This window comes from Cetorhinus maximus, chromosome 5, assembly GCF_964194155.1.
Source record: "Cetorhinus maximus chromosome 5, sCetMax3.hap1.1, whole genome shotgun sequence".
In the NCBI taxonomy this organism is placed as follows: domain Eukaryota; kingdom Metazoa; phylum Chordata; class Chondrichthyes; order Lamniformes; family Cetorhinidae; genus Cetorhinus; species Cetorhinus maximus.
Window position 1 is genome coordinate 27,494,757 of NC_135883.1, and position 26,964 is coordinate 27,521,720.

The window sequence follows — 26,964 nt, forward strand, 5'->3', positions numbered from 1 at the left end:
TCTTGCATAGTGGGCATGGTTTGACAAGGCACAAGGTGCCGTTCACTCCAGCTCATTGACAGCCTCTAACACATATCTGCATGGTATAGACTGTGATGGACTTCTCAGGGTGTGGTTTGTGCACCATGTTGAGGCCAAGGGTTATGATGGTCATAGTCTCAGCCATGTTGATGGCATTGAGTTTCAGTATGTGCTGTTGGTTTTCTCTCTTGTTGGGATTGGGCATTTCCCTGAAGAAGTTTGGCTTCCATGTTAAAGGTTTATTATGTGGAAGCTGCTCACCAGGGCCTGGCTGATTTAAGTTGTGACATTTCAAGAGCCTAGGAGAATCTATCCTGAATAAGCAGCCTACTGGTGATGAACTCCCTCTTGTAAAGAATCTGCCATTGCTACAATCAAGGCAGCTTTCAGGGTAGTGTGCACATACATGCAGGAACACCTTGGTGTGGTCACACAACACTGGCACATTCAAGGAGCGGAAGGATTTCCTGGTTATGAAGGCATCAGGTTGATGACTTGGTGCCCTTAAGGGACATGGGTGCAGTCAATAGCCCCCTGCTATTGAGGGAAGCCTGCTAATCTAGCAAACCCCCCCTGGCCCTCTGCAACTGTGACACCATATCCATTGGGAAGTTTATGCACTCCCCCACCCAAGCAAGGAGGGCATTAGTGACTGCCTTGACGCAGCTGTATGTGGCTGATTGTGATGTGCCACAAAGATCTGCGGCTGAGCCCTAAAAAGAGCCGGTAACATAAAAATTTGGAGCCACTGTGACCTTCAGTGCCAATGGCAAGGCAAGCGGATCTGCAGAATTTGGTGCCAGATCTTGCGCTATGGCACATATCTCATAACCAACTCCTGGGTTAATCTGAGCCTTTTTCGGCACTGGTTTTCTGTCATATCCAGATATGACCTCTGCAGTCAGTATACCCTTACCTTGAGGTAAAACCTTGTAGCCCTCCTCCTCCTCCTGCCTGGTGCTCTCTGCGCAGTCTCCATCTCCTGGCCCTGTCCATCCATCTGGCCGCACATTGCTCATGCCCACGTGCCTCTATGGCACAAATATGTGAAGGTGCCATCCCCATTTTGCAGCTTCTTTGCCACGATGCACACTCTTCCCCTTATCTAGCACACGCACTTTGCTCCCAGCTGGATGCCTTAGTCAGGAGGGCCAAAATTATATGCCCTTCCAAGGCCACAGGCCTCACACACCAATTCCCTTGGGTGCCAGCCACACACCTGTATCTGAAATTGTCGAAGTTCTGTGGCACTTGCTGAAACTTTTAAAGCTCTGCAAAACGGTACCTGACCTCTTAAAAAAGATACCTGACCTCTCCAAAGAACTCCGCTAGATTCACACCTTTAGCTGAAAGTCGTTAAGTCCCATGAGTCCTGTTCTGGAAATCTCTCGATGAAAATAGCTTCTGAATGAAGGCAGCTGGCACTTTTAAATGTGCCGCTGCCTCCGTGAATCGCACAATTGCGAAATCTATCCTGCCTCCGTTCCCCTCCCCAGAGAACATAGTGAGCCATTTTGACTAAAGCAAATCCGGGCCATGGAAAGGGAAGACATCATAGTGCCACCCATTGACCAGTCTTCATTTAAATCATGATAGAAATTGTTGGCATATTCACTTTCAATTACAAATGTTCACAAATTGGAGGTAAAATTCAACTGTGGCAGTAGCGCAAAACAGATAGTAGTGGAAATAGCCACCCAATATACATCCTGCCTGATTTTCCTTTTCACTGAAGTCAATGGCGAGGAAAATCGAGTAGAGTATATAATAGGCTTACAAGCTGCTGTTTACTCTCCTGTCAAAGTTCAACTTTACCACTCTTGACATTATAAATGTTGACATCAAAGCATTACAAAAAAAAATTTTGGCATCAAAAAGTAAGAGTTAGGCAGAGGAAGTGCATGATTTAGGCAAGATTTTTATTAATATATGACAGTAAATATATTTGATTTATACAGACTTAATTTATTAAAATTTAAATGACAAATTTCTTAATACCAAATCTCACCTTAGCAATAACTTCTGTTATATTTTGTAGTGACTGTTTTATAGGATATTTAGCCATGTCCCATTGAAAATGTGTCACGTATCTATGAAGGTCAACTAAAAATAAAAAAAAAATAGAATTAGTTGTACGCCTGATATTCCTTTATCCATAAGTAACAAACCAAACACCGCCAGATTGCTACATCAAATATAGCACCATAAACGGGTAAAGCATTGACCACAAAAATTAAAATGTTTCATGTTCATGATTAATAATAAACTACAAATGTGAAGTGCAGTTACATGTCTGTTTACTTCCCCTGTTTTATTTCACTTATCGCAGCAAACAATAGGTAAATTAATGCATGACCCAGCTTATGTTTATTTCTATAAATATCACAACACAAAAGAAAATGCCATTTTATGGGTTTCCAGAAGCTAGCGATAATGAGCACAAGTTTTGATTCTGCTCCCCACCACAATAAATTGTAGCGATAGTGAAAATGAAGTAGGAAAAAGCTTCTGGCTGCCAAAAGTTCTGTTCCTTCTCCCCATGTTCCAACTGGTTTACAAGCATTATTTCTGTGGTGAAACTTTTTTTAAATTCTTTCATAAGATGTGGGCGCCAGCATTTGTTGCCCTCCCCTAAGTGCCCTAATCAAAAAAGTGGTTGTGAGCCACCATCTTAAACCACTGCAGTCCATGTGATGTATGTACACCCACAGTGCTGTTAGGAAGAGATGTTCCAGGATTTTGATCCAGCGACAGTGAAGGAATAGTGATGTAGTTCCATGTTAAGGTGTGCAGCTTTTAGTGAAATTTGCGGAGGTGGTGTTCCCATGCGTCTACTGCCCTTGTCCTTCAGGTGGTAAAGATTGAAGGTTATGAAGTTACTATTGAAGGAGGCTTGGTGAGTTACTGCAATACATCTTGTATAGGTACATAGTGCTGCCATTGTACATCAGGGGAGGACGGAGTGAATGTTTAAGGTGGTGCCAATAAAGAAAGCTGCTTTGTTGTCAATAGAGTCATGCATTTCAAGTGTAATTGGAGCTGCACTCATCTAGGCTAGTGGAGAGTATTTCTCCATACTCCTGCCTGGGCCTTGTAGATGGTGGACAGACTTTAGGGAGTCAGAATGTGAGTTACTAGCCGCAGGATTCCCAGTCTCAGACCTTGTCTTGTAGTCAAAGTTTTTATACGGCTTGTCCAGTTCAGTTTCTGGTCAATGGTAACCTGCAGGATGTTGATAGTGGGGGATTCAGCAACGGTAATGCCATTGAATTTCAAGGGGCGACGGTAAAACTCTCTCTTGTTGGAGATAGTCATTGCCTGGCACTTATATAGCACGAATATTACATGCCACCTATTAGCCCAAGCCTGAATGTTGTCCAGGTTTTGCTGCATATGGCCACAGACTTCTTCAGTATCTGAGGAGTTGTGAATGGCGCTGCGCATTGTGCAATCACCAGCGAACATCCCCACTTCTGACCTTATGATGAAGGGATGGTCATGGATGAAGCAGGTAAAGATGGTTGGGCCTAGAACACTGCCCTGAAGAACTACTATGACAAAATCCTGGGACTGAGATGATTTGTCTCCAACAATCACAACCATCTTTCTTTGTGCTAGGAATGATTCCAACCAGTCGAGAGTTTTCTCCCTGATGTCCATTGACTTTGATTTTGCTAGGGCTACTTCACACCACACTTGGTCAAGTAGTCCTTGATGTCAAGTGTAGTCACTCTCACCTGACCTCTCAAGTGGAGCTCTTCTGCCCAGTTTTGGACCAAGGCTGTAAAGAGGTCAGGAGCCAACTGTCCCTGACAGAACCCAAATTGAGCATTAGTGAGCAGGTCATTGCTATGTAAGTGCCGCTGGATAGCACTGTTGACAACATGTTCCATCACTTCACTGATAATCGATGGGGTGGTAATTGGCTGGATTGGATAGGTCTTGCATTATGTGGACAGGAACTTAAAAGTTGATAAGGCACCAGACTGGATGAGATGCAAACAAGATTACTGAATGAAGTGAGAGTGGAAATTGTAGAGGCACTAATTTTCCAATCTTCCTTAGACTCAGGAGTGGTGCCTGAGGACTGGAGAATTTCAAGTGTTACACATTTGTTCAAAAAAGGGTGTAAAGATAAGCCCAGCAACTACAGATTTAACCTCGGTGGTGGGGAAGCTATTAGAAATGATAATTTGGGACAAAATTAATAGTCACTTCAGAGTCACTTGGACAAATGCAGATTAAGGAAAGCCAGCATAGATTTATTAAGGGAAAATCACGGTTAACTAAATTTCTTGAGTTTTTTGAAGAGGTAACAGGGATGGTTAATGAGGGTAATATTGTTGATGTGGTGTGCATGGACATGTAAAAGGCATTTGATAAAGAGTCTCACAACAGACTTGTCAGCAAAGTTAGAGCTCATGGAGTAAAAGGGGCAGGACACGCCTGGGCAATTTTCCACTTTATTGGGTAGTTGCCAATGTTGTAGCTATACTTGAACAGCTTGGCTAGGGGCACGGCTAGTTCTGGAACATAAGTTTTCAGTACTACTGCCAGGATGTTGTCAGGGTCCATAGCCTTTGCAATATCCAGTGCCTTCAGCCATTTCTTGGTATCACGTGGAGTGTATCAAATTAGCTGAAAACTGGCATGTGTGATGCAGGGAAACTTAGGAGGACACTGAAATGGATCATCCACTTGGCACTTCCGGCTGAAGATTAAGCAAATTTTTCAGCCTTGTCTTTTGCATTAATGTGCTGGGCTCCCCTATCATTGAGGATGAGGATATTTGTGGAGCCTCCTCCTCTGCTTAGCTGTTTAATTGATCACCAATTCACAACTGGATGTGGCAGGACTGCAGAGCTTTGATCTAATCTGTTGGTTGTGGGACCACAAAGCTCTATCACATGCTACTTCTGCTGCTTGGCAAGCAAGTAGTCCTGTTCACCAGGTTGACACCTCATTTTAAGGTATGCCTGGTGCTGCTCCTGGCATGCCCTCCTGCTCTCTTCATTGAACCAGGCTTGATCCCCTGGCTTGATGGTAATTGTAGAGTGGGGGATATGCCGGGCCATGAGGTTACAGATCGTGGTTGAGTACAATTTTGATGCTGCTGATGGCCCACAGCACCTCATGGACGCCCAGTTTGAGTTGCTAGATCTGTTTTGAATCTATCCCATTTAGCATGGTGGTAGTACCACACAACACAATGGAGGATATCTTCAGTGTGCACAACAAAAAACTAATATCTATATAAGACCCTTAAGTGAATGAAACTTCCCAAGGTGCTTCGCAGGAGTATTATAAAACAAAGTATGATTACACTTCATCTCCACAAGGACTGCACAGTGGACCCTCCTACAAATACTGTCATGAACAGATGCATCTGTGACAGGCAGATTGGTGAGCACAGGGTCTAGTAGGTTTTTCTCTCTTGTTGGTTCCTTCACCACATGCCGCAGGCCCAATCTGACAGATAAGTCCTTCAGGACTCAGCCAGCTCGGCCAGCAGTGCTGCCACCGAGCCCTCTTGGTGATGGACATTGAAGTCTCCAACCCAGAGTACATTCTGTGCTCTTATCTCCCTCAGTGCCTCTTCTGGAAGTGTTCAACATGGAGGAGTACTGATTCATCAGCTTAGAGAGGGTGATAGATGTTAATCAGCAGGAGGTTTCCTTGCTCATGTTTGAGCTGATGCCATGGGACTTCATGGGGTCTGCAGGGCAACTGCTTCCTGACTGAATACCAGTGAGCTGCTACCTCTGATGGGTCTGTCCTGCTTTGGGACAGGATATACTCTGGGATGGTAACAGTGGTGTCTGGGACATTGGCTGTAAGGTATAATTTGATGAGTCTGACTATATCAGGCTGTTGCTTGACTAGACTATGGGACAGGTCTCCTAATTTTAGCACAAACCCCCAGATGTTAGTAAGGATGACTAAGCAGGACCGACAGGGCTGGGTGTGTCGTTGTCATTTCCAGAGCCTAAGTCGATGCTGGGTGGTTCGTCCAGTTTTATTTCTTTTTGACTATTTACTTAAAATCCAACTAGATTTAATATGAATACGGATCCCTATTTCTACCTAATAAACCAAGGGGTGTGGGGGAGAAGGGCGATGATTCCAAAATGCATCTGGATTATTTTTGCTGTCACTTTATCTGAGCACAGTTCTTTAATTTGTATTTTTATCATTCATTATGGATAAGAAGACTCTGAAAAAAATGACTCTTAATTACTATAAAATTGTTTCAGAATTGTTTGATTAGATGCCTTGAGGAAAATAACTGCAAAACAACAAGCCCTTAGGAAAAACTTCAAAGCAATTGATTTTTAAATGTCAGCCCCTGGATCCATCCTTGCTTGTCACAACAATATTGATCAATAGAACTGCATGGCTGACCAATTGCAATGCAGCACAATTAGAATATACAAATTCACTGTTCAAATTTTCTTTGTTAAAATTTGTACTTCTACTCAGCAGCACACCGCCCTAAAAATTCACCAGTTAAAAGAGGACCGCAGTATCCTCACAATTCTATCCTGAAGTATCTAAAGTTAAAGGCACTGATTGGCAGTCACAGAAATGCCAGTTTGCTTGCCTAACAAATTTTGTAAAGATCCCAGATTTTAAAAAAATTCATGGTAAATTTTGTTTTGCTTCAAAGATTGAAGTTTTCCTGATCACATGGACAATGTGACCAAGCTATGTGGCTCTCATTTATCTAATCCATCGTAACCTGATCACTGTATCCATGTGTCCAGATTATCATTCTGAAAAAAAAATCAAAATGCAATGTTTATGCTCAAGAAAACAGGTGATTCAGAATTGGATGAACTTTAGTGACTCCTAATAAGCTTTACACTAGTGGCAGTAAATAGCTACATAAGTAAGCAACATTACTTCAGGTCCTCACATGTCTGTATGGTTTGGTATTCATATATTTTTATGTCCTACTCTGATTACTGAGAAAGATATCGTTGAAAACCAAAATCATTCAAGAAATGAATAGATTTAACATTTTACATTTTTATGCAATTTTAGCTGTAATAATATTATAGGAAGAATTGAAGTATGCAACACAAGGGAGCAGGCAAGTACAAGAGGAGGGCAAGTATGCCTCCACGTAATGTCTCCACCGGAAGACAGTGCTGGGGACATTGTCGGCAAGTAGTGTTTCAGGACCAGTCCAGGACAAAGGCATCATGATTATTGCTAGGAAACCAGAACTACATAGTACACTGCCAAACAATGCACACAAACTGAACATTTTCAAGGAGTGGAATCCACTCCCATTCCCAGACATCCCTAGGTCTTCACAAGAAGCACACAAGGCAATGCACCGTGGGAAGCCTGCTATCCTTGCGAAGCCCGCAACTCTTTCCTCTTTGTTCACTGCTTCCATTGAGGAATGAAATGAAATGGTTCCTGTTTGAGTAGAAAGGAAGGTGTCATGGATATCTGATGCAGAACAACTTTGTAAAATGTAAACAATTAGAATCCCAACACAGTCAAAGTCCAAAGAAAAGGCCATGGTAAACATGGGTAGCATCATCTCACTGCTGTACTATGTATCATCTAAAGTCTGGGATGAAGTAAATACATTTAGATGAAAAAAAGTAATGCATTATTTTCCATGCCAAGTAAGTCATGCAAGAGGAGAATCTGTGCCAATTCCCACCACAGGAGACTAAGTGAAAAGCCCAGAACAGAGGTGGTATTCAGGCTGAGCATTTCCTTGCTCCTGGCTGGGACAGCAGCAGCAACCAATAATCAAATAAAAACAGGTAACAGCTGGAGTGACGCAAATGGGATCTGGATCATAGCCTGGTCTTCTGAAGAACTTTTTAAAGGGGCCAATTAGCAAACTTGTAGCATGTTTTCGAGAGGTGCCCCAGAATGTCCTTGAAGCACCCTTAGTAGTATGGGCCTTCACCAGCAACATGTAATCTCACCCTGATTCTGGATACTTGGTTAAGGTCAGGAGCAGAGGTCAGCATAAGGCACTTCCCAAGACTTACACCAGGATGTCAGCCCCTTAATACTTTTCAATCTCAATTAAGCAAGTAAGCAAGCATGAATTCATCATTGAATGCAGCTCGAGACACAAGAATACAGGAACACAAGAATTAGGAGCAGGAGTAGGCCATTTGGCTCCTTGAACCTGCTCGGCCTTTCAATAAGATCATGTCTGATCTGATTGTGGCCTCAACTCCACTTTCCTATCTGTCCCACATAACACTTGACTCCCTTGTCGATCAAAAAGCTATCTAACTCAGCCTTGAATTATTCAATGACCCAACCTCCACTGCTCTCTGGGGGAGAAAATTCTACTAAAGGAGTATGTGCAGTTCAGGCTAAATTGAAAAGCAGAATCACTGAGGCAAAAATCTCTGGATTACCACCTGAATCATGAGCAAATTGGCATCGGGTAAATGAGATCAGAGAGTTGAATGCGTGCTTCAAAGACTGGTGCAGTAGAAATGGGTTTCAATTCATGGGGCACTAGCACCAGTACTGGGGAAAGAGGGAGCTGTACCATTGGAATGGCCTTCACCTGAACTGTACTGGGACCAAAGTAAGGGCAAATTGTGTAACTATGGTTGTAGAGGGGGCTTTAAGCTAAATAATTGAGGGTAGGGGAGGCATGCAGGGTTCAGGTGAGGGCAAATTTGTAAAGTTAAGGAGAAAGGACAAGGCAATAGTGCAGGTTAGCAATACTGTCAATGATAACTGCAGTGTGATGGGAAGGGGCAGAGTGCACAAGCAAATAAAGTTAAAGCGGGGAAAATTATATAAAGACAGATTTAAAGGCTCTTTATCTGAATGCATGCAGCATTAGTAACAAGATGGATGAATTGATAGCACAAATAGAAATGAATGAGTGTAATATGATAGCCAATACAGAGACATGGTTGCAAAGTGACCACACTGGGGCCTGAATATTCTTGCTTCACTCAGGAAGCTGTCACTGAGCTATGTCATCTACTGCAACCATAGCTAGAGCTCTAAGCCAAAGAATAGACCACACTTCCTGAGGCTGTCAAGGTCATCGTAGACCTCCACCTTTATATCAAGGTGTGCTACCAAACTGCAGCAGAGTTCTTGGAGAACAACTGACACAAGAAAAGTTCACCTGAACCATCCCTTCCCTCCCAATACACCAACCATCCTTGTAATTACTGTCCTTACAACTATCAGCTGATTGCCTTTCTGCAGATCAGCCCCTCAGAATACAGAATGCAGAATGTACTCTGGGTGGGGGACTTCAATGTCCATCACCAAGAGTGGCTGGGTAGCACCACCACAAACTGAGCTGGCTGAGTCCTAAAGGACATAGCGCTAGATTAGGTATGTGACAGGTGGTGAGGGAAAAACATATTTGACCTCATCCTCACCAACCTGCCTGCCGCAAACGCATCTGTCCACGACAGTATCGGTAGGAGAGACCATCGCACAGTCCTTGTGCACACAAAGTCCCATCTTCACATTGAGGATACCCTCCATCATGTTGTTGTGGCACTATCACCGTGCTAAATGGAACAGATTTTGAACAGACCTAGCAACTCAAGACTGGGCAACCATGAGGTGCTGTGAGCCATCAGCAGCAGCAGAATTGTACTCAACCACAACGTGTAACCTCATGGCCCGGCATATCCCTGACTTTACCATTACCACCAAGCCAGGGTATCAACCTTGGTTCAATGAAGAGTGAAGGAGGGCATACCAGAAGCAGCACCAGGCATACCTAAAAATGAGGTGTCAACCTGGTGAAGCTACAACATAGGACTTCTTCCAAGGCAAACAGCATAAGCAGCAAGTGATAGACAGGGCTAAGTGATTCCACAACCAATGGAGCAGATCTAAGCTCTACAGTCCTACCACATCGAGTTGTAAATGGTGGTGGACAATTAAACAACTCACTGGAGGAGGAGGCTCCACAAAAATCCCCATCCTCAATGATGGGAGAGCCCAGCACATCAGTGCAAAAGATAAGGCTGAAGCATTCGCAACAATCTTCAGCCTGATGTGCTGAGTGGATGATCCATCTCAGCCTCCTCCAGAGGTCCCAGCATCACAGATGCCAGTCTTTAGCCAATTCGATTAACTCCACGTTATATCAAGAAACGGCTGAAGGCACTGAATACAGCAAAGGCTATGGGCCCTGACAATATTCTGGCAATAGTACTGAAGACTTGTGCTTCAGAACTTTCCACCCCCCCTAGCCAAGCTGTTCCAGTACAGCTACAACACTGGCATCTACCCAGCAAAGTGGAAAATTGCCCAGGTATGTCCTGTACGCAAAAAGCAGGACAAATCCAACCTGGCCAATTACCGCCCCATCAGTCTACTCGCCATCATCAATACAGTGATGGAAGGGGTAATCAACAGTGCTATCAAGTGGCACTTGCTTAGCAATAAACTGCTCACTGACACTCAGTTTGTGTTCCACCAGTGTCACTCAGCTTCTGACCTCATTACAGCCTTGGTTTAAACATGGACAAAAGAGCTGAACCCCAGAGGTGAGGTAAGAGTAACTGCCCTTGAAATCAAGGCAGCATTTGATTGAGTGTGGCATCAAGGAGCCCAAGCATCAATGGGAATCAGGGGAAAAACTCTCCGCTGGTTGGAGTCATACCTAGCAGAAAGAGAGATGGCTGTGGTTGTTGGAGGTCAATCATCTCAGTTCCAGTACATCACTGCAGGAGTTACTCAGGGTAGTATCCTAGGCCCAAACATTTTAAACTGCTTCATCAATGACCTTCCTTCCATCATTAGGTTAGAAATGGGTATGTTCGCTGATGATTGCACCATGTTCAGCACCATTCGCGATGCCTCAGATGCTGAAGCAGTCCATGTCCAAATGCAGCAAGACCTGGACAATTTAAGGCTTGGGATGACAAGTAACATCTGCACCACACAACTGCCAGGCAATGACTATCTCCAACAAGAGAGAATCTAACTATCACCCCTTGACATTCAATGGAATACTCTCCGCTTGCAGCTCCAACAATACTCAAGAAGCTTGACACCATCAGGACAAAGCAGCCCACTTGATTAGCACCCCTTCCACAAACATTTACTCCCTCCACCACCGACACACAGTGGCAGTAGTGTGTACCATCTACTAGATGCACTGCAGAAACTCACCAAGGCTCCACAGGCAGCACCTTCCAAACCTACAACCACCACGATCTACAAGGACAAGGGCAGCAGATGCATGGGAACACCACCACCTGGAAATTCCCCTCCAAGCCATTCACCATCCTGACTTGGAAATATATTGCCATTCCTTCACTGCCACTGGGTCAAAATCCTGGAACTCCCTTCCTAACAACACTGGGTGTACCTACATCACAGGGACTGCAGCAGCTCAAGAAGGCAGCTCACCATCGCCTTCTCAAGAGCAATTAGGGATGGGCAATAAATGCTGGCCTAGGTAGCAACGCCCACATCCCTTAAATGAATTTTAAAAAAGCTCCTGCGCTCATTTTATTAATATCTTCACAACCCATCAAAGATGCTCGATTCCCCACCCACACAAACAAGTACACAGAAAATAAGTACTATGGGTATTGCTGGCTGCATGCTTGGCACAGAATATTGAAGTCCCAGTATGGATTTCACATGGTCTCTGAACCCACAGAAACTGAAAAGGACTAGCCATATAAATACTACGGCTACAAGAGCAGGTCAGAGGCTAGGAAACCTGCGACAAGTAACTCACCTCCTGACTCCTCAAAGCCTGTGCACCATCTACAAGGCACAAGTGAAAGAATACTCCCATTCAAGAAGCTTCACACCATCCAGGACAAAGCAGCCCGCTTGATTGGCTGCACATCCTCAAACCTTAACTCACTCAACTACCGACACACAGTTGCAGCAGTGTGTACCATCTAAAAGATGCACTGCAGGAATTCACCAAGGCTCCTTAGGCAGCAGCTTTCAAACCCACAACTACTACCATCTAGAAGGACAAGGGCAGCAGATGCATGGGGATACCACCACCTGGAAGTTCCCCTCCAAGTCATTCACCAACCTGACTTGGAAATATATCGCTATTCCTTCACTGTTGCTGGGTCAAAATCCTGGGGCTCCCTTCCTAACAGCACTGTGGGTGTACCTACACCACATGGACTGCAGCGGTTCAAGAAGACAACTCACCATCACCTTCTCATGGGGAACTAGGGATGGGCAATAAATGCTGGCCCAGCCAGCGATGCCCACATCCCGTGAATAAATAAAAACAAAGGCATGGCATACCCATTGGCCTGTTTTTCCATGCAAACCCATTTCTAGGCCAATGTGTGATTAACCAAATTATATTGACTATATAAACTGAGCAAAACTCAGAGCAGGACTATAGATTTTCAGACACAAATTCAATAAATAACATAGTGCACAAGTGGTTGCACATCGATAGTGAAGCTCCAAATTTTAAGAAATCTGAATCTCCAAATAATCTGGCCTGTAGAATTGAGACAAAATTATTTAATGTGTCCAATTATCAATTGCCAAGTTAGATATAACATACAATTATCTACAACCATTGCTTGTCTGTCACCAAGTAATATTGAATTAATAGCCTGTGGTCATCTGTAATGTACTGGGAATAGGAATAGTAATGAAGGTTTAGCATGTGAAGCAGCACAATATGCCTCGTGCACTGGTATGGAAATTCATTTTTAATAATTACCAGTCGATAAACCTGATTACTCTCTGGTCAATGGAGTGAAGATCAGGAAATAGGTACTGCTCTTAGTGCTGGTGTACTCGAGTTCAAGATGAAGAAAGCAGATTTTCAATGTAGCAATTGTAGCATTATGTAGCATTTTCTAGTCCTCCACAGTTTTCATAATTTCCATCCTCAGTGTGCAGTTTAAAGAATGCTAGATTGTCACCATTCACATTCATCATGTATGCAGAAGGGTATTTGCATACAGAACAGACTATTCTCAGTTGTTTGAAAATTAATGTTCAACTTAATCTAATCAGGCTACTAATGTTCAATCACTGATTAAATATTAATTTTGGACGACCTTTAAATGTCAAGACTGGTGATCTTTCAGCAGAAGTGTCAGAACTGTGCAAGTATCACTGGGTCAGGGATGCCACTACCAACTCCAAGATGTTATTAGGCAAGAATTTTGTATGGGTATTATTATTGAAAGAGACTTTACAAAAATAAAATGCATACTGATTGAAGAAATAAAGTGTACTGGTTGTAAATATATACATTAGAGATAAGAGTTAGAGCTTAAAGGCATGATTATTTTAAATGTAGGAGTTTAATGCACTACAAATATACCAATTTTATGGCAGAGAACTTAAAATAGTGTAAATTTTTGAATAATGTACATCACTCATCTTTCACAGCTCCAGCATTTTGTTGAGTAACTTTCATCTTTGATGGATGTATACTACAGTATATTTTACAGAACCCACCTCCATTAGCTAATAGGTTTTCTTGAGCTTTATCCTTGGAATCCTCCATGATATCTGCTGTGTACTGTGCCAGCTTCTTTACGATGCTTAGATTGAAACACACATAAACAGAATCAACTCTAAGTAACTGATGGTAAACATGGTAAGAAAAGATTTAAAATAAACATTTAAATTAGTAAAAGAATAGATCTCAGCAGAAAATTAACTGTCATTGAAAATACCCATTAATCATTTGACATGAAGTGCCATGATGCTATACAGGCTTCATCCTGCTGTTTTCTTTGCTCTCTTCCCCACCTCCCCCGTCCCACAACTCTCCCTGCCACCCCATGCATCAGTCCCAAAGGGGATAGAGATAAACCTGAAGTACAAGCCAGAATGCCTAACATTGGTTATGGGGAAATTTTTAGGGATAATAATCTGAGACAAATTAATTGTCACTTCGAAAAATATGGGTTAATGAATGACAGTTAGTGCAGATTTTTTAATGCTAAATCATATTCAACTAACTTGATTGAGTTCTCTGTTGAAGGGAGAGGGTTTTTATATGTTGACATTGATATATATTGTTTTTATTTATTGATTTATATACAGATTTTCAAAGATATTTGAAGAAGTAGCACATAATAGACAAGTAAGCAAAACTAGAGCCCATGGGATTAAGGGGCAGTGGCAGTGTGGTCACAAAATTGGCGAAGAAGCAGAAAGCAAACAGTAGTGTTGTTTTACAGACTGATAGGAAGTATACAGTGTTACTGTCAACAGGGGTTGGTATTAGGACCACTAACTTTTTTGATACATATTAATGACCTAGGCTTGGGTGAACAGGGCATAATTTCAAAGTTTGCAGATGGTATGAAACACAGAAATGTAGCAAAGAGTGAGGAGAATCGCAACCTAGGAGGACAAAGACAGATTGGTGAAATGGGCAGACACATGGCAGATGCAATTTTATGCAGAAAGGTGTGGAGTGATACACTTTGCTAGAGGGAATGAGGAGAGGCAATATAAACTAAAAGGTGCGATTTTAAAGCAGGTGTAGGAACAGTGAAGCTCAACACAAACTGGAGGAACAGCACCTCATCTTCCGACTAGGCACTTTACAGCCTTCCGGACTTAATATTGAGTTTAACAACTTCAGATCATGAACTCTCTCCTCCATCCCCACCCCCTTTCTCCAATTATTTATAATTTAAAAAAAATATATTTTTCTTTTCCCACCTATTTTTAAATTTATTTCAATCTATTGTTTTATCTCCACCTTTTAGCCCATTTCAATCCCTTCCCCCCACCCCACCCCCACTAGGGCCATCTGCCACTAGCTTGTCCTGCTTGCTACCCTTACTGTCCCCATTAGCACATTCCTTAGATAATATCACCACCGTCAACACCCCTTTGTCCTTTTGTCTATGACATCTTTGGCAATCTCTTCTTTACCTCCACCTATCACTGGCCCTCTATCCAGCTCTATCTGTCATACCCCACTCTACCAGCTTATATTTCACCTAATTTCTCTATTTCCTTAGTTCTGATGAAGAGTCATATTGACTTGAAACGTCAACTGTGTTCCACTCCGCAGATGGTGTCAGACCTGCTGAGTTTTTCCAGCAATTTTTGTTTTTGTTTAGGAACAGAGGGTCCTGGGAGTGTTGATACATAACTCTTTGAAGGTGGCAGGACATGATGAGAAGCCTGTTAAGGGGTCTTTGGCTTTATAAATAGAGGTATATAATACAAAGGCAAGGAAGTTATGGTAAACCTTTATAAATCACCCATTAGACCCCAGCTGGATATTGTGTCCAATTCTGGGCATCACACTTTAGGAAGGATGTCACAGCCTTAGGGAGGGTCCAGAGGAGATTTACTTAAATGATCCTGGGATGAGGGGCTTCACTTATGTAGAGAGACTAGCGAGCTAGTTGTTCTTCTTAGGGTACATTTAATAGAGGTGTTCAAATCATGAAGGGTTTTGATAAAATCGAGAGTGAGATACAGGACAATTTTTTTAAACTCAATTAAAACCTACCCACTGACATAGGCCTGGAGTTTATGGCCCCCGCTAAATGTGTTTTCGCTGGGGGGGGGAGGTGGGCATGTAAAATACGAGGGGTGGCAAGCCCACCAGCTTCCCAAACACCCCGAGCTGTCTCCCCACAATATGGTTGGTGTGGGCAGATGGGCAGGAGTGGGCAATCCATTTTTTTAAGCAAACTGCTTAAAAGGCGGGAAGGAAGGGGGTTATGTCCTTTTGGGGAGTGTGCATCCCCCCTCCCCCACCCCACACTGCCAGATTCCTTCCCGTCCTAAAAGCCCAGGACTTAGCACATGCTGGGTGCCATCACTCTTCATCGTGGGCCTCCTTGCAATCCGAGCAGCACCCCCACTGCTGAGCTCTGGTGCTGCCGGAACTGCTAGAGATGTGGGCAATCTGATTGGCTGGCAGCTCTAGAGAACAGGACTTCATCCCACTGAGGAGCAGAAGGCCCACTCTCAGCTTGTTATGCCTGTGAGGCAGGCTTCTTTTAGGTGCAGTTGCCTGTTGACTCTTGCAATAGGGGTGGGGAGGGCAGGGAGGAGCAATATGCCCCCCACCTCCCCCCACCCCCACCCCATAACATCCAGCCCACCGAGTTAGAATTGGACAACTGGTCCCACTGTTATCAGTGGCAGAAGTGTAGAAGGATCAATAGCCAGAGGACACAGATTTAGGGTAACTGGCAAAAGAACCAGAGCCTTATTTTTTAATGCTGAGAGTTGTTATGATCTGGAATGCACTGCCTGAAAGGATGGTGCTAGCAGATTTAATAAGAATTTTCAAATGAGAATTGGATAAATATTTGAAGGGGAAACGCTTGCAGGACAATGAGGAAAGATCAGAAGAGTATGACATCTTGAATATTTTGAAATTTTGAAAGGAATGGTGCCTTGTGTTAAATCGTTCTATGCTTCAGTAAACTTCCTCATTTCTGTAAATCTATCAACTTGATCTAAAGCAGCAAAACTCATTTAATGAGAGCTCATAGTTCTGAATATTTGAAATTCAAAGTTAAAACTAATGCATTTGTAGGGTATCAACATTTTGTGACAACAGCTATTTGCATTGTCAGCTTTTACTGACAACCTTTTTATAAATGATTACTGAGGGAGGGACAGAAAAAAAGCAAATTTCCCATGAGAGCATGTTGGCACACAGCTCCTGAATTTAAAAAAAACATTGGCCTGTAACTTCCAAGCTCCCCAGTGTCGGATTTGGGGGGGTACCCCAAAGATGCACTGGGGAATCCCACTGGGAAGTTCCCAGGTAAAGGCTTGCATTGCAATTGCCCAGAAGTGCCCACTTCCTCTGGACAATTGCACTGTGCTGGGAATGATCCAAAAATGCGGTTTAAATCGCAAACTTCTGATGGTTCTGCCAGGGTTATACCAATAGTTTCTCAGGAAAAGTTAGAAGAATTAAAATCTCTTCTAACTTCAGAGTAACTATTGTAAAGACCCAGACCGACCCCACGGGTCCCCCACACACCTGTCACCCCCACCCCACGGGACTCTCCCCACTCCCCCAAGTTCCGACACCTCCCACTGCCACCATGACACCCCCAGTCCTCCGACTCCCACCCATCCCCTCCGGGCCTTCGATCCCACCAGACCTCCGACCCCCCATCACAAACCCCACCCAGACCTTGGAGCCACCCCACAATCCCCCTGGACCTCCGACCAACCTCCGCCCCCGATCTCAGACCCCCTCCAACCTCAAAACCCCCAACCCCACCCCTGTCCTCAGACCTCCCCACCCACCGACCTCAGAACACTCCCAAGAAACACCCCACCCTGGACTTCGGACCCAACAACCCCTCAAGCCCCCGGACCTCGGACCCCCCCTCAACCTCGGACCCCATCCGAACCTCCCCTCTGACCTCAGACCACTTCCATCTCCTTCCCTGAACTCAGACACCCCCAAACACTGACCTTCTCCGACCTCGGAACCCCCCCAAACCTCTGACCAACCAACAGCCCCCCCCACCCCCACGACCTCTGACCGCCCCCCAGGCCTCTGACCAACTCCCACATGCCCGGGCCTCCGCTCCCCTCCTTCCCTGGCCTCTGGCTGACCCTCCCACGCCTCCATCTCACCTGCCTCTCACCCCCAGAACACCCTCGTCACCCCCATCCCCCAAATCCTATGCACTTACCTTAGGCACTTACCTTCCCCTAGTCTGTCAGTTTCCCTGGCCCTTTAAACTTACCCGCTTTGTTGCAGCAAGTGCCTTAAAAAAAGGGAGTGTGGCCTCCTTGAATACGCTGGGGCCTGCGAGGAGTCTTTCGATGCAGGCCCCAATCAGCTCCAGAGAATGGAAGCGGCAACATAATTTTCAAGACCAGGTAAGTGGTATTTATTTCTTCTAATTTCTGCAGGCCAGCACTTTCCAATGCTAGTCGGAAGTTATGGCCCAGTACTTTTGCAAAAACTCTTAAAAAATCAAAGCTAACTACGTAAGCAAAAAGATACTCCCATTAGAAAGCAGCAATTAAATGTATTATTTATTCAAACATGGAGCACACAAAGTTAAAAAAAAAATCATTCCAAAAAAGCATTCCTAAACACTGAAATAATACTTGGATAATTTCAGTATTATTAACAAATCCATTGGAAAAAGTGCAGTCAACTTTATAAGGACTTTAAAAGTGTACCTGATTTCCATATAGAAAAATAGAAGAAGGCTATGGTTTATTGGTAATCTCCACACTCACATTTCTTATTATTAGAATGTAATAGACACAACAAGGATGAAGTTCCTTAGCTGTGAGAGACTGCAAAATCCACCAGGGTCCAGTTACACTTGGTTCAGGCCTTGGCCAGTTAAGAGTGGAACCACTTACATGGTGAGGTGTAGCTGTACCAGAGAGGGCAGGGCTGGAGAGGGGATACTCCCTTAATTGGCAGTACCCACATCCTCCACATCACATGGATCTAACTACTCAAGTGAGGTGTATACCAGCCTTCTGGAGGACATAAGTGGGCCTCACTGGGATGGAGTGAAGATCCAGGCTGGAATTGTAGCATGGATTCTTGAAGATTGAAGCCTTTTTTTGATTTATGAAACTAAGGCACTTTATAAAAGAAGTGGCTCGTGGGTGAGTTCCCTGGTACAGGAAGCACTGATGCCGTCTCCCCCAGATCAGGTGACATGGCCAGATTTCCAGGCAGTTTGGGACAAGATCACACCTGCGATGATCCCTAGCTGGTGCAGTATATATAGCACAGAAGGCTACTGAATAAAAACATTTCTTCTCTGATCTGACACTGTGGGCAGAATTTTCCATGCCCGCTAGCATGGGACGTAATGGCGGACGTGAGTGGACAATATGGCAGGTAAGCCAAAAATCGGCTTCATGCTGTCATGAAACCAGTTTGCAAATGTCTGCTCCACCCATCAATGGTGGGCCGTGTTTCCCGCCGCCACACGTCGGTAACTTCATTGTAATACATCTGCATATCATCATAAGCCCAGTTCACCAGAATCATCCACCCACACTGGATCATCTGAGCACATTGGCGTGATTCACAACTGAACATAAGCAACGTGCACTTGGCGGGCTGCACTTCGCTCGGGGCTTCAAGGTTTGTTTGTCTACCTTGCTTTGGGCAGCATTCGCAGGTAGCACAACATCACTTTTAAGGGCAGGTGTCCACTTACCAGACCCGCCATAAGGCGGGGGTGGCTTTTCAAACAGCTGCAGGACTGTGGCTTGCTTGGGGAAGGGTGGAGAATTGGCCTCAGGCAAGGGAAGAGGCTGTAGGGCTCAGGTGTTACTGGGGAAAAGGGGGTATCCCAGGGTTTGTGTGGGGACACATGTTGATCTGTGCAAATGGCCTCAAGAAGGTGAGGGCTGAGGAAGCAGTCTCCAGAGGAGATGCGTCCAGACGGAGATATGAGGGTTTGTGAGAGTGAGTGGTGATGTCCCTTGAGCTGGCAGTGAGTGAGATGCCAGTGAATGTGTGTTGGGCTTGTGAGTTTAGAGTAATGAGATGGTAGCCTTACCCTGGTTGCAAGGATAAGATCATTCATCCATGTTCTGCACTGGATGGCCAACCTCTTCTGTGCAGCGTTGGCACTTGCCACCTCTGCCACCGCCTCCCAAGCCGGAGTGGTGACACTGATAGGCCTCCTGCAGCCAGAGACAGGATAGAGGACATGGTGGCAGGCTCCAAAAGTGTCTAGAAGGTGTCCCAAGGATGCATCACTGATTCGGGGGGCTGCAGTCTTCTTGCCTTTCGGGACCATGTCTTTGGTGCAGCAGTGGAAGCTCTGAGAGTTGTGCACGCGACTGCACTTTACATATGGCGTCAGTGCGAGGAAGTGGTGAGGTGACAGCGTAGTGCGCGAATCGGAGGCCACTCGCCAGCAAAACGCCGTGATTAATGAAGCGGGATTGGGATGAAACGGCGTGAAAAGCTGCCATTGAAAACAGTGGGTAGAACATACTTTTTCCTGCCTGTGACCGCACTTAGTGCAAATCTGGGACAATTCCACCCTGTGTGTTTTAGTCCCATCCTCAGAAGAACAGGCTCGAGAAAGTGAATAGCCTACTCACGTTCCTAAGAGTGCCCCACTGCACACATGATGGGCTGGATTTTACATTCCTCCATTGGCGGGTGTGAAGGGAGGGGAGGGGCACGTAAAATCCTGCGAGTGGCCTTCCTGCCACCCACCCACAACCTGTCTGAAGTTTTATAGGAGATGGGGGAGACATCGGGCAGCCCACCTGCTCTTGGGCCCCCCAATTAAGGGCCTCAACCTGCCACCACTGATACTTTATCTGTGGCAGGGGTGGCCCACGCCATGCAGAAAGCCCGGCAGCTTTAGCTGCGTGTGCAGGTATGAGGCAAGGAAGAGGGGATCATCCGTTGGGGTCCTCTGGGTTCATCAGCAGCACTCTCCCCAAGGTCATCACCCCCCACCCCAACTTTAGCCCTCCCCCCGGTTTCCTGAACGCTCCCCCACCCCCCCCCTACAGTCAACCCCCCTCACCACAGCGACTAACACTGGACTTACCTGTCAGTCCAGTCTCCTCATCATTGGGAACTGTTTGTGGGCCCAGTTATGGCTACCAGTGGCACTGCTGGGACTTCAGAGTTGCCGATCTAAGACAGGACTTCCTCCCAAGAAAGGTGCGGAACTCTCACCTTAAAGCAATTAACACTGCTCCCAGCACGAAATTTCTGAGGGACAGCTGTCGTGGTCACGGGCATGCTCCCACCCGATTTTTTAGCCGAGGCCATGTAAAGTCCAGCCCTATGTTTTCAGTTTCCACACTGTTATTTTTGTGGTCTTTCTGAATGATAATTGCCAAATTTAGTGCAACATTACTCAAGTTAATGTTAAGGGTCTATGACCAGCAGGAATTGGTTGAAACTGCTCAAACTCATTTCACATAGGAGTCTTACAGCTAGAGGAAAGAGGAGACTTCTATTCCAGCTGTCTGGGTGGAGTCAACCATAAGCATAAGAAAGGACAGTGTTTTAGAAAGTGGTAATTGAGGCCAAGCCAATTAAAAATTACAAAACTGAGGCTGATAGATTTTTGTCAGGTAAGGATATTAAGTTACTGAACCAAGGCAGTTAAGATGCACCGCAGCAATGATCTAATTGGACGTTGGAAAAGACTTCAGGGAATAAATGTCCTAACCCTGTTCCTATGTTCACTAATTCTCTGCTCCACCCAGGTCCCCAGAGTTGTTTCAAATCCCTAAACAATACTTTTGAATTGCATGTAAACTCATGCTTTAAGGGAGATACTCTGGCTCTAAAGAACTTGTGTTTAATACACAATATTATTTCAATATTTAATCATGGCTTAATTAATTATTGTTCCATTTACGCAAGAAAAAGCAGATTTCAAACTAGGTCCTGCTGCTGTAAGATTACTAACAGTTTTTAATCATACAATGATCATTATATTTCTGGCTGCAATCACGTGCTGTCTGTTTTACTATATTTTCTTCCACCAGCGTACAGGATAGTCATTACTAGAAAAGAAGACTCTTCATGTTAATCAACAAGTGAAATATAATTAAACAGCTACTGTACTTCCATTATTTTGTGGTCATATAGTACTGCTTACTACAAATCATTGGGAAATTATAAATGCCAATATAAGACTGCTATTTTAATTGCATTTTATCAACCATTTGAATAAAAAGCATGGCAGCATTCCAGATGCTATCAATCGGTAGTGGTCGCTGCAGGCATTTCCGTACATGTGAAACAAAATGTAACTATACCATCCAGTGGGCCAGAATGCTGAAGTCAGTAGATGTCTCCCTGGACTGCTAGGAACAGACTATTGACTGCTGCTATAGTAGAGTATTTTGTATCTGGTTTTCGATGAAGGGCAGAAAATGAGCAGGAATGGAACCATAGTTTAATTTGATGCACAGAAGGCTTGGTAGCACACTGCTGCAATGTGGTTGGACCTTTCATGTATTAATTCATTGGCTGAGTCAATCTATACATTTGGAGCTTTGGTCAGAGAGCTTAAATTAATAACTTTCTGACTCAAGGTTTTGGGTAGTATCAACTCAGTCAGCATTGATCAAAGATCAAGTCTGAGAGATTGATGGCTTAGTAATATATATCTAGTATATTATTTATTATACTAATTTATTGAAGACCTATATTTTTTTCCTATCAGTTGCATTTTTGGTCTGACAAAATACCTATGTCCTTTTTCCTCTGCAAATTTATTAACAGGATAATAACTAAACTAGTGTAGATAAATCTTGAATTATATTTCAACCTGGAACACACCCTTTTAGGTATTATGTTTGTGATTCAGAAAATTTCAAACACAAATCAGAAATGTTCTTAAGTCAGATTTACCTCATGGTTGAGCAAACTTTTATATTCTGCTTTCACAAGAAAAGCCAGTGGATTTAAAATTGCCTGCCCCTTTATTTTGTATCATTATCAGTTTATATTTTTCATCTTTATGTCACCTTGTCTTCTGAACTGCAGGTGGTTCTGAGTTTGGCTGTTGGATGAAACAAGAGCCTTGCAGATTTCTGTTGCTATGTGGTGATATCAGTTTGGATAAAGCTGCCTGAACTGAGTGAAATCTGCATGAAGTCAGTTTAGGACTAAGGAACAAACAGTTACAGCAGGAAACCCGTGTACGAATCAAATATGCTTTAACTTGTTTGTGTACAGTAAATAACGTGTGTTTTACCCCTCAACAAACGTATCAAGCTTTCCGAGTTCATCTGAGAGTCCAACCAATGAATCTAATGTCCCCACCTAAGAGAAAATGAAGAACATCATGACATTTGTTGCTTATTGATAAACTAATGGAGGCACTGAAATAAGACATCCAAAATAATCACATGCTTGGAATTATTCAAAAATATGTAATCAAGCCAGTTTATAATGTATACAATGCAAAAGTTTGAAACTTGTACTAAAGGTAATGGCCACATGGCGAGAAAGATAAACATAATAGAGCTGAAATAATCCTGCTCCATAAGATACTGAAGTGTTTGATAAACTGCATCCTTGTTATACTATTGTCATATAGCTGCTGGAAAGAAAGCCTAGACACAGTGCTACATCTTATAGTTTAAATGTTTCTGGACAGATGATTTGCAAGAGGGGCAATGACCAACAATAGGAGTTACCTTGAGTTCAGGGATCAGGAACTTATAATTATTTGACAAACTGGCTTTTTCAGTTACAGTGTTCATTCTTTCCCATATTTGTTGGTTCGATTTGTCCACAGGGGCCGAAATTAACCAGTATTCGCTCATATTGTCCTGAGACGCTGTGGAATGCACTGCACCTGCTATGTGTAAAAAAAAAGTTTTAGAAAAAAAGTCTGGCAGAGTGAAAGAACCTCATCGTCATCATCTATGTACAAACTATCTGCTAGTCAATATCGACACTAAATTAATTGTTTGGACTTCAACTTGAACTAGCAAACCTGGCACCGGTCTCAATAGATCCCGTCGAACAACCAATCTTAGAATAGGAATAAAGAGATCTTTTACCGCAAGTTCGTAGGATTTATGACACAATCAATATGGGTTTATTTGGTCGTTAATATCTTCTTCAACACAGGAGTCGTTTGCGATTGATTTCGCTGTATAGTGAAATCTGTTTGACGATTCACATACTTTCATCTAGACCACTAGGTCACCAGTTGATAAATCATCGCAGTTACAGTGCAAAATTTGAACAGTTGAATGATCACAGAAATGCTCAATGGGCTTTTAACGTTCACGGTGAAATAACACGATTAACAGACTGCACATAAATATATTCGTCTAAACAATAACTTTTACAATTAATTACACTGCTATTTGTGAAATGGATAACTTCACTAAACATATTTGATGCCCGTCACCAAAGGAACAATCATGCCTTTCAGGGAGTGAAAAACTATGCTGTACTCACGATCGTGGTTGTAGCCAGCCAAATCAGATCACCTCTCGCAATTCTTGTTCCTGCTGTGCACTTTAATGTATTTTTTAAAGAATTCCTGTTTGTGCTTAAGTGTTCAAGTATTGTATTGTTATTGAAGTATCAAAAAGGTTAAAATCAGGCAGATTACGTCCTCCTGCCACAAGTCAACTGCTGTATTACATTAAAAAGTTAAAAATTGAATTGTGAAATAAAAGAAACGTCATTCACATTACCTCAGAAATACTGGACTTGGCAGTGCCCGAAGGATTAAAAGAAATCTCTTTGCCTCTCAATTTTGCAATCCTCTTGTCATTTCGTTTCAGTTATCGCCGATCTGCTTATTAATCAATAACTTTGATGTATCATTGAGCGGGCGAGTGCTATTAACGAAAGCCCCTCTTCCTCTTGCTGAATTTTCTTGCTGTTTTCCCTCTCCCTGCTCTGGGAACCGAACTTCGATACCATCCAAAAAAAATGTTACAGGTGAGGCAGGAGGCTCCGCTCCTTGTGCGCAGAACTGGCTGCGCAGCGCGTCCTGTTTTGCATAATAAACCGCGCCCCCCCCCCTCATTTGCACGCGCCTGGTATTTGCATAACACCTCTTCCGGTTGTCCTTTGAACTCCGCGTCTCCTCGTTCTTGAATGGGGAGCAGAGGTGGCGGGGGGGGACGGTGGTGAGGTTTTCCATCAGTTGTTGCCTAGCGCGTGCGAGGGATTGCGGTTAACGGCGATTGATTGAGCAGCTGGTGACGAGATGCAGGTCTCGAATGTGAATGACGTGAAGATTTACAACCTGAGTTACGGCAGGTCGCTGCCGGAGGTGAGTGAGGGAGTGACGGTTGGGCTCGCGCGTGTTGGAGAAGGGGGCCGGGGGCCGGCTCCAGGCCGGTTATAACGGCAGCTCCAAGTAGCCGGCCTGCTGGCCCCACACTCCACGGCTTCGGAATGAGCCGCGGCCTCAGCAGGCTCCTGGGAAGATCTTATGTTTGCAGAAGAGCAGAGCTGGGAAAAGGGGGAGCTCTCTCCTGGTCAATGTTTATCTCGTTACTGTTGGCTACTGCGCACCATTTGGGCTGCAGCGACTGCACTTCATGGATAAATCAGTTAGATGTGAGTTTGAATCGTCATTTCCAGACGGACAGAATTGGAAAGCGCTGAAGTTATGTTAAGCTTGTGTAGAGCCTTGGCTGGGCCACACTTGGTGTACCGAGCACACAACGATATATACCCCTGCACTCCTATATGCTATGCAGACTTGGACAACCTACAGCAGGCACCTCAAAGCATAGGAGCAGTACCACCAGCAATATCTTCACAAGGCCCCCCAGATCAAGTGGTCAGAAAGGTGGTCCAACAGTAGTGTCCTCTCCCAAGCTAACTTGCCCAGCATTAAAGGTGCTATTCACTCAAAACCAGCTCTGCTGGGTAGGACGTGTGTCATTGTTATGCCTGACGCTATACTCCCAAAGCAACTGCTGTACTCGGAACTTGGCCTGAACAGGGTGTTCCCAGGAGGAAAGCAAAAACTCTTTTGGAATGTCCTCAAAGTATCCCTGAAGAGGTCAAATATACCCTGCCGACTCATGGGAGAACCGGGCTTGTGACTGAACAAAATGGAGAAGGCCTTCGTTTGGGAAGGAACTGAATACATTGAGAGATTTTGTCAGGAACTTGCAGAGGTGCAATCAAGGTGTCTGAGGGAGTGTGCAAACCTCCAAACAATCAAATTGTCCAACCCTTCAAGCACCACCTGCCCCACAAGAGGCAGAGTCCGCACATCAAGCATTGCATTTAACGTGCATTTTGGAACCCATCGAACCAGAGTAGAAACAAGTCATCCTCGATCCTGAGGGACTGCCCAAGAGCAATCTTAGAATGGCTACTACAAAGAAGGAGGCCATTCAGTTTGTCGAACCTCTGCCAGCTCTCTGCAAAAGTAATTTAGCAAGTTCAAATCCCCTGTCCTTTCCCTGTGCCCTGCAGTTTTTTCTCGTCAAATGCTTATTCAGTTTCCTTTTGAAAGCCATGTTTGAATCAGTCTTCACCACACTCTTGGGCAGTCCATTCCAGATCTTGACCACTTGCTGTGTAAAAGGTTTTCCGTCATGTTGCTTGCTTCATTTGCCATTCAGCTAAAATAAGTGTCCTTTGGTTCTTGGCACTTCCACCAGTGGGAACAATCTCTACGTAGACCCCTCATGATTTGAACACTCCTATCAAATCGCCTCTTGCTTGCCTTTTCTGTAAGGACACAAGCTCTGTTCCTCCAATCTGTTTATGTAACTGAAATTCCTCAACCATGCAACCATTCTCAAAATATTTTTGCACCCTTTCTCAAGCCTTCACATACTACTTTGTGTGATGCTTAGAACTGTACATGATACTTTAGTTGGGGCCAAACCAGTATTTCCCAAAGGTGGTTCTTAACTTCCTTGCTTTTGTACACTGCTTCTATTTATAAAGCTCAGGATCTTTGCTTTTTAACCACTTCCACAACCTGCCACCTTCAATAATATGTGCACATATATCTCCCAGATTTGACAACTCTTGCATCCCCTTTTAGAATTGTTTCCTTTTTTAAAATTTTGTCTCCTTGTATCACTTCACAATTAAATCGCATTAGCTACGTGTCTGGTTATTCCACCTGCCTGCCTCTGTTACCTTGTAGTCTTTCACTATACTTCCAGGTCTTGTCATCTGCCCGTTTGAAATTTTGTCCTGTGCACCCAAGTCTAGGTCAGAAATATGTAAGGAAAGCAATAGTACATCCCCTGAGGAAATCCACTTTTTAATATTGCCTCCAGTCTGAAAAGCAGCCACTCACCACTGCTCTGATTTTCACTTAGGCTTGTCAACAAAGTTTAATTCTATTATGTGGCACTTTATCAAATGCCTTTTGGATGCCTGTGTATACCACATCAATCAGATTCCCCTCATCAACCTCTGTTATCTCATCAAAAAAAAACTCAATCAAGAATTTCAAAACTTAAGCTAATGTATGAAAAGAAACAACTTGCTGTGCAAAAAAAGTCAAAAGAATA

At 43.9% G+C, this 26,964-nt stretch overlaps 2 protein-coding genes across 6 annotated transcripts in view; one reads left to right on the plus strand and one right to left on the minus strand.

Annotated features, from left to right (window-relative positions):
* LOC144680530 (V-type proton ATPase subunit C 1-A-like) overlaps nucleotides 1-24,435 on the minus strand; it is a 112,258-nt gene extending 87,823 nt beyond the window's left edge. For 2 of the 5 annotated variants that reach the window (XM_078541611.1, XM_078541607.1), the window contains exons 1-5: nucleotides 24,157-24,435; nucleotides 23,140-23,303; nucleotides 22,695-22,762; nucleotides 13,468-13,553; nucleotides 2,030-2,124 (exon numbers count right to left, since the gene is read on the minus strand). In XM_078541611.1, the coding sequence (XP_078397737.1) occupies nucleotides 2,030-2,124; nucleotides 13,468-13,553; nucleotides 22,695-22,762; nucleotides 23,140-23,268 (378 nt within the window). In that variant the 5' untranslated portion in view covers nucleotides 23,269-23,303; nucleotides 24,157-24,435. The other 3 variants (XM_078541609.1, XM_078541610.1, XM_078541608.1) reach the window with 3 other exon arrangements.
* Nucleotides 24,436-24,545: 110 nt separating this feature from the next.
* nol10 (nucleolar protein 10) overlaps nucleotides 24,546-26,964 on the plus strand; it is a 66,848-nt gene continuing 64,429 nt past the window's right edge. The window contains exon 1 of the mRNA XM_078541612.1: nucleotides 24,546-24,743. Within this exon, the coding sequence (XP_078397738.1) occupies nucleotides 24,678-24,743 (66 nt within the window). The 5' untranslated portion in view covers nucleotides 24,546-24,677. The remainder of the gene's footprint in view (nucleotides 24,744-26,964) is intronic.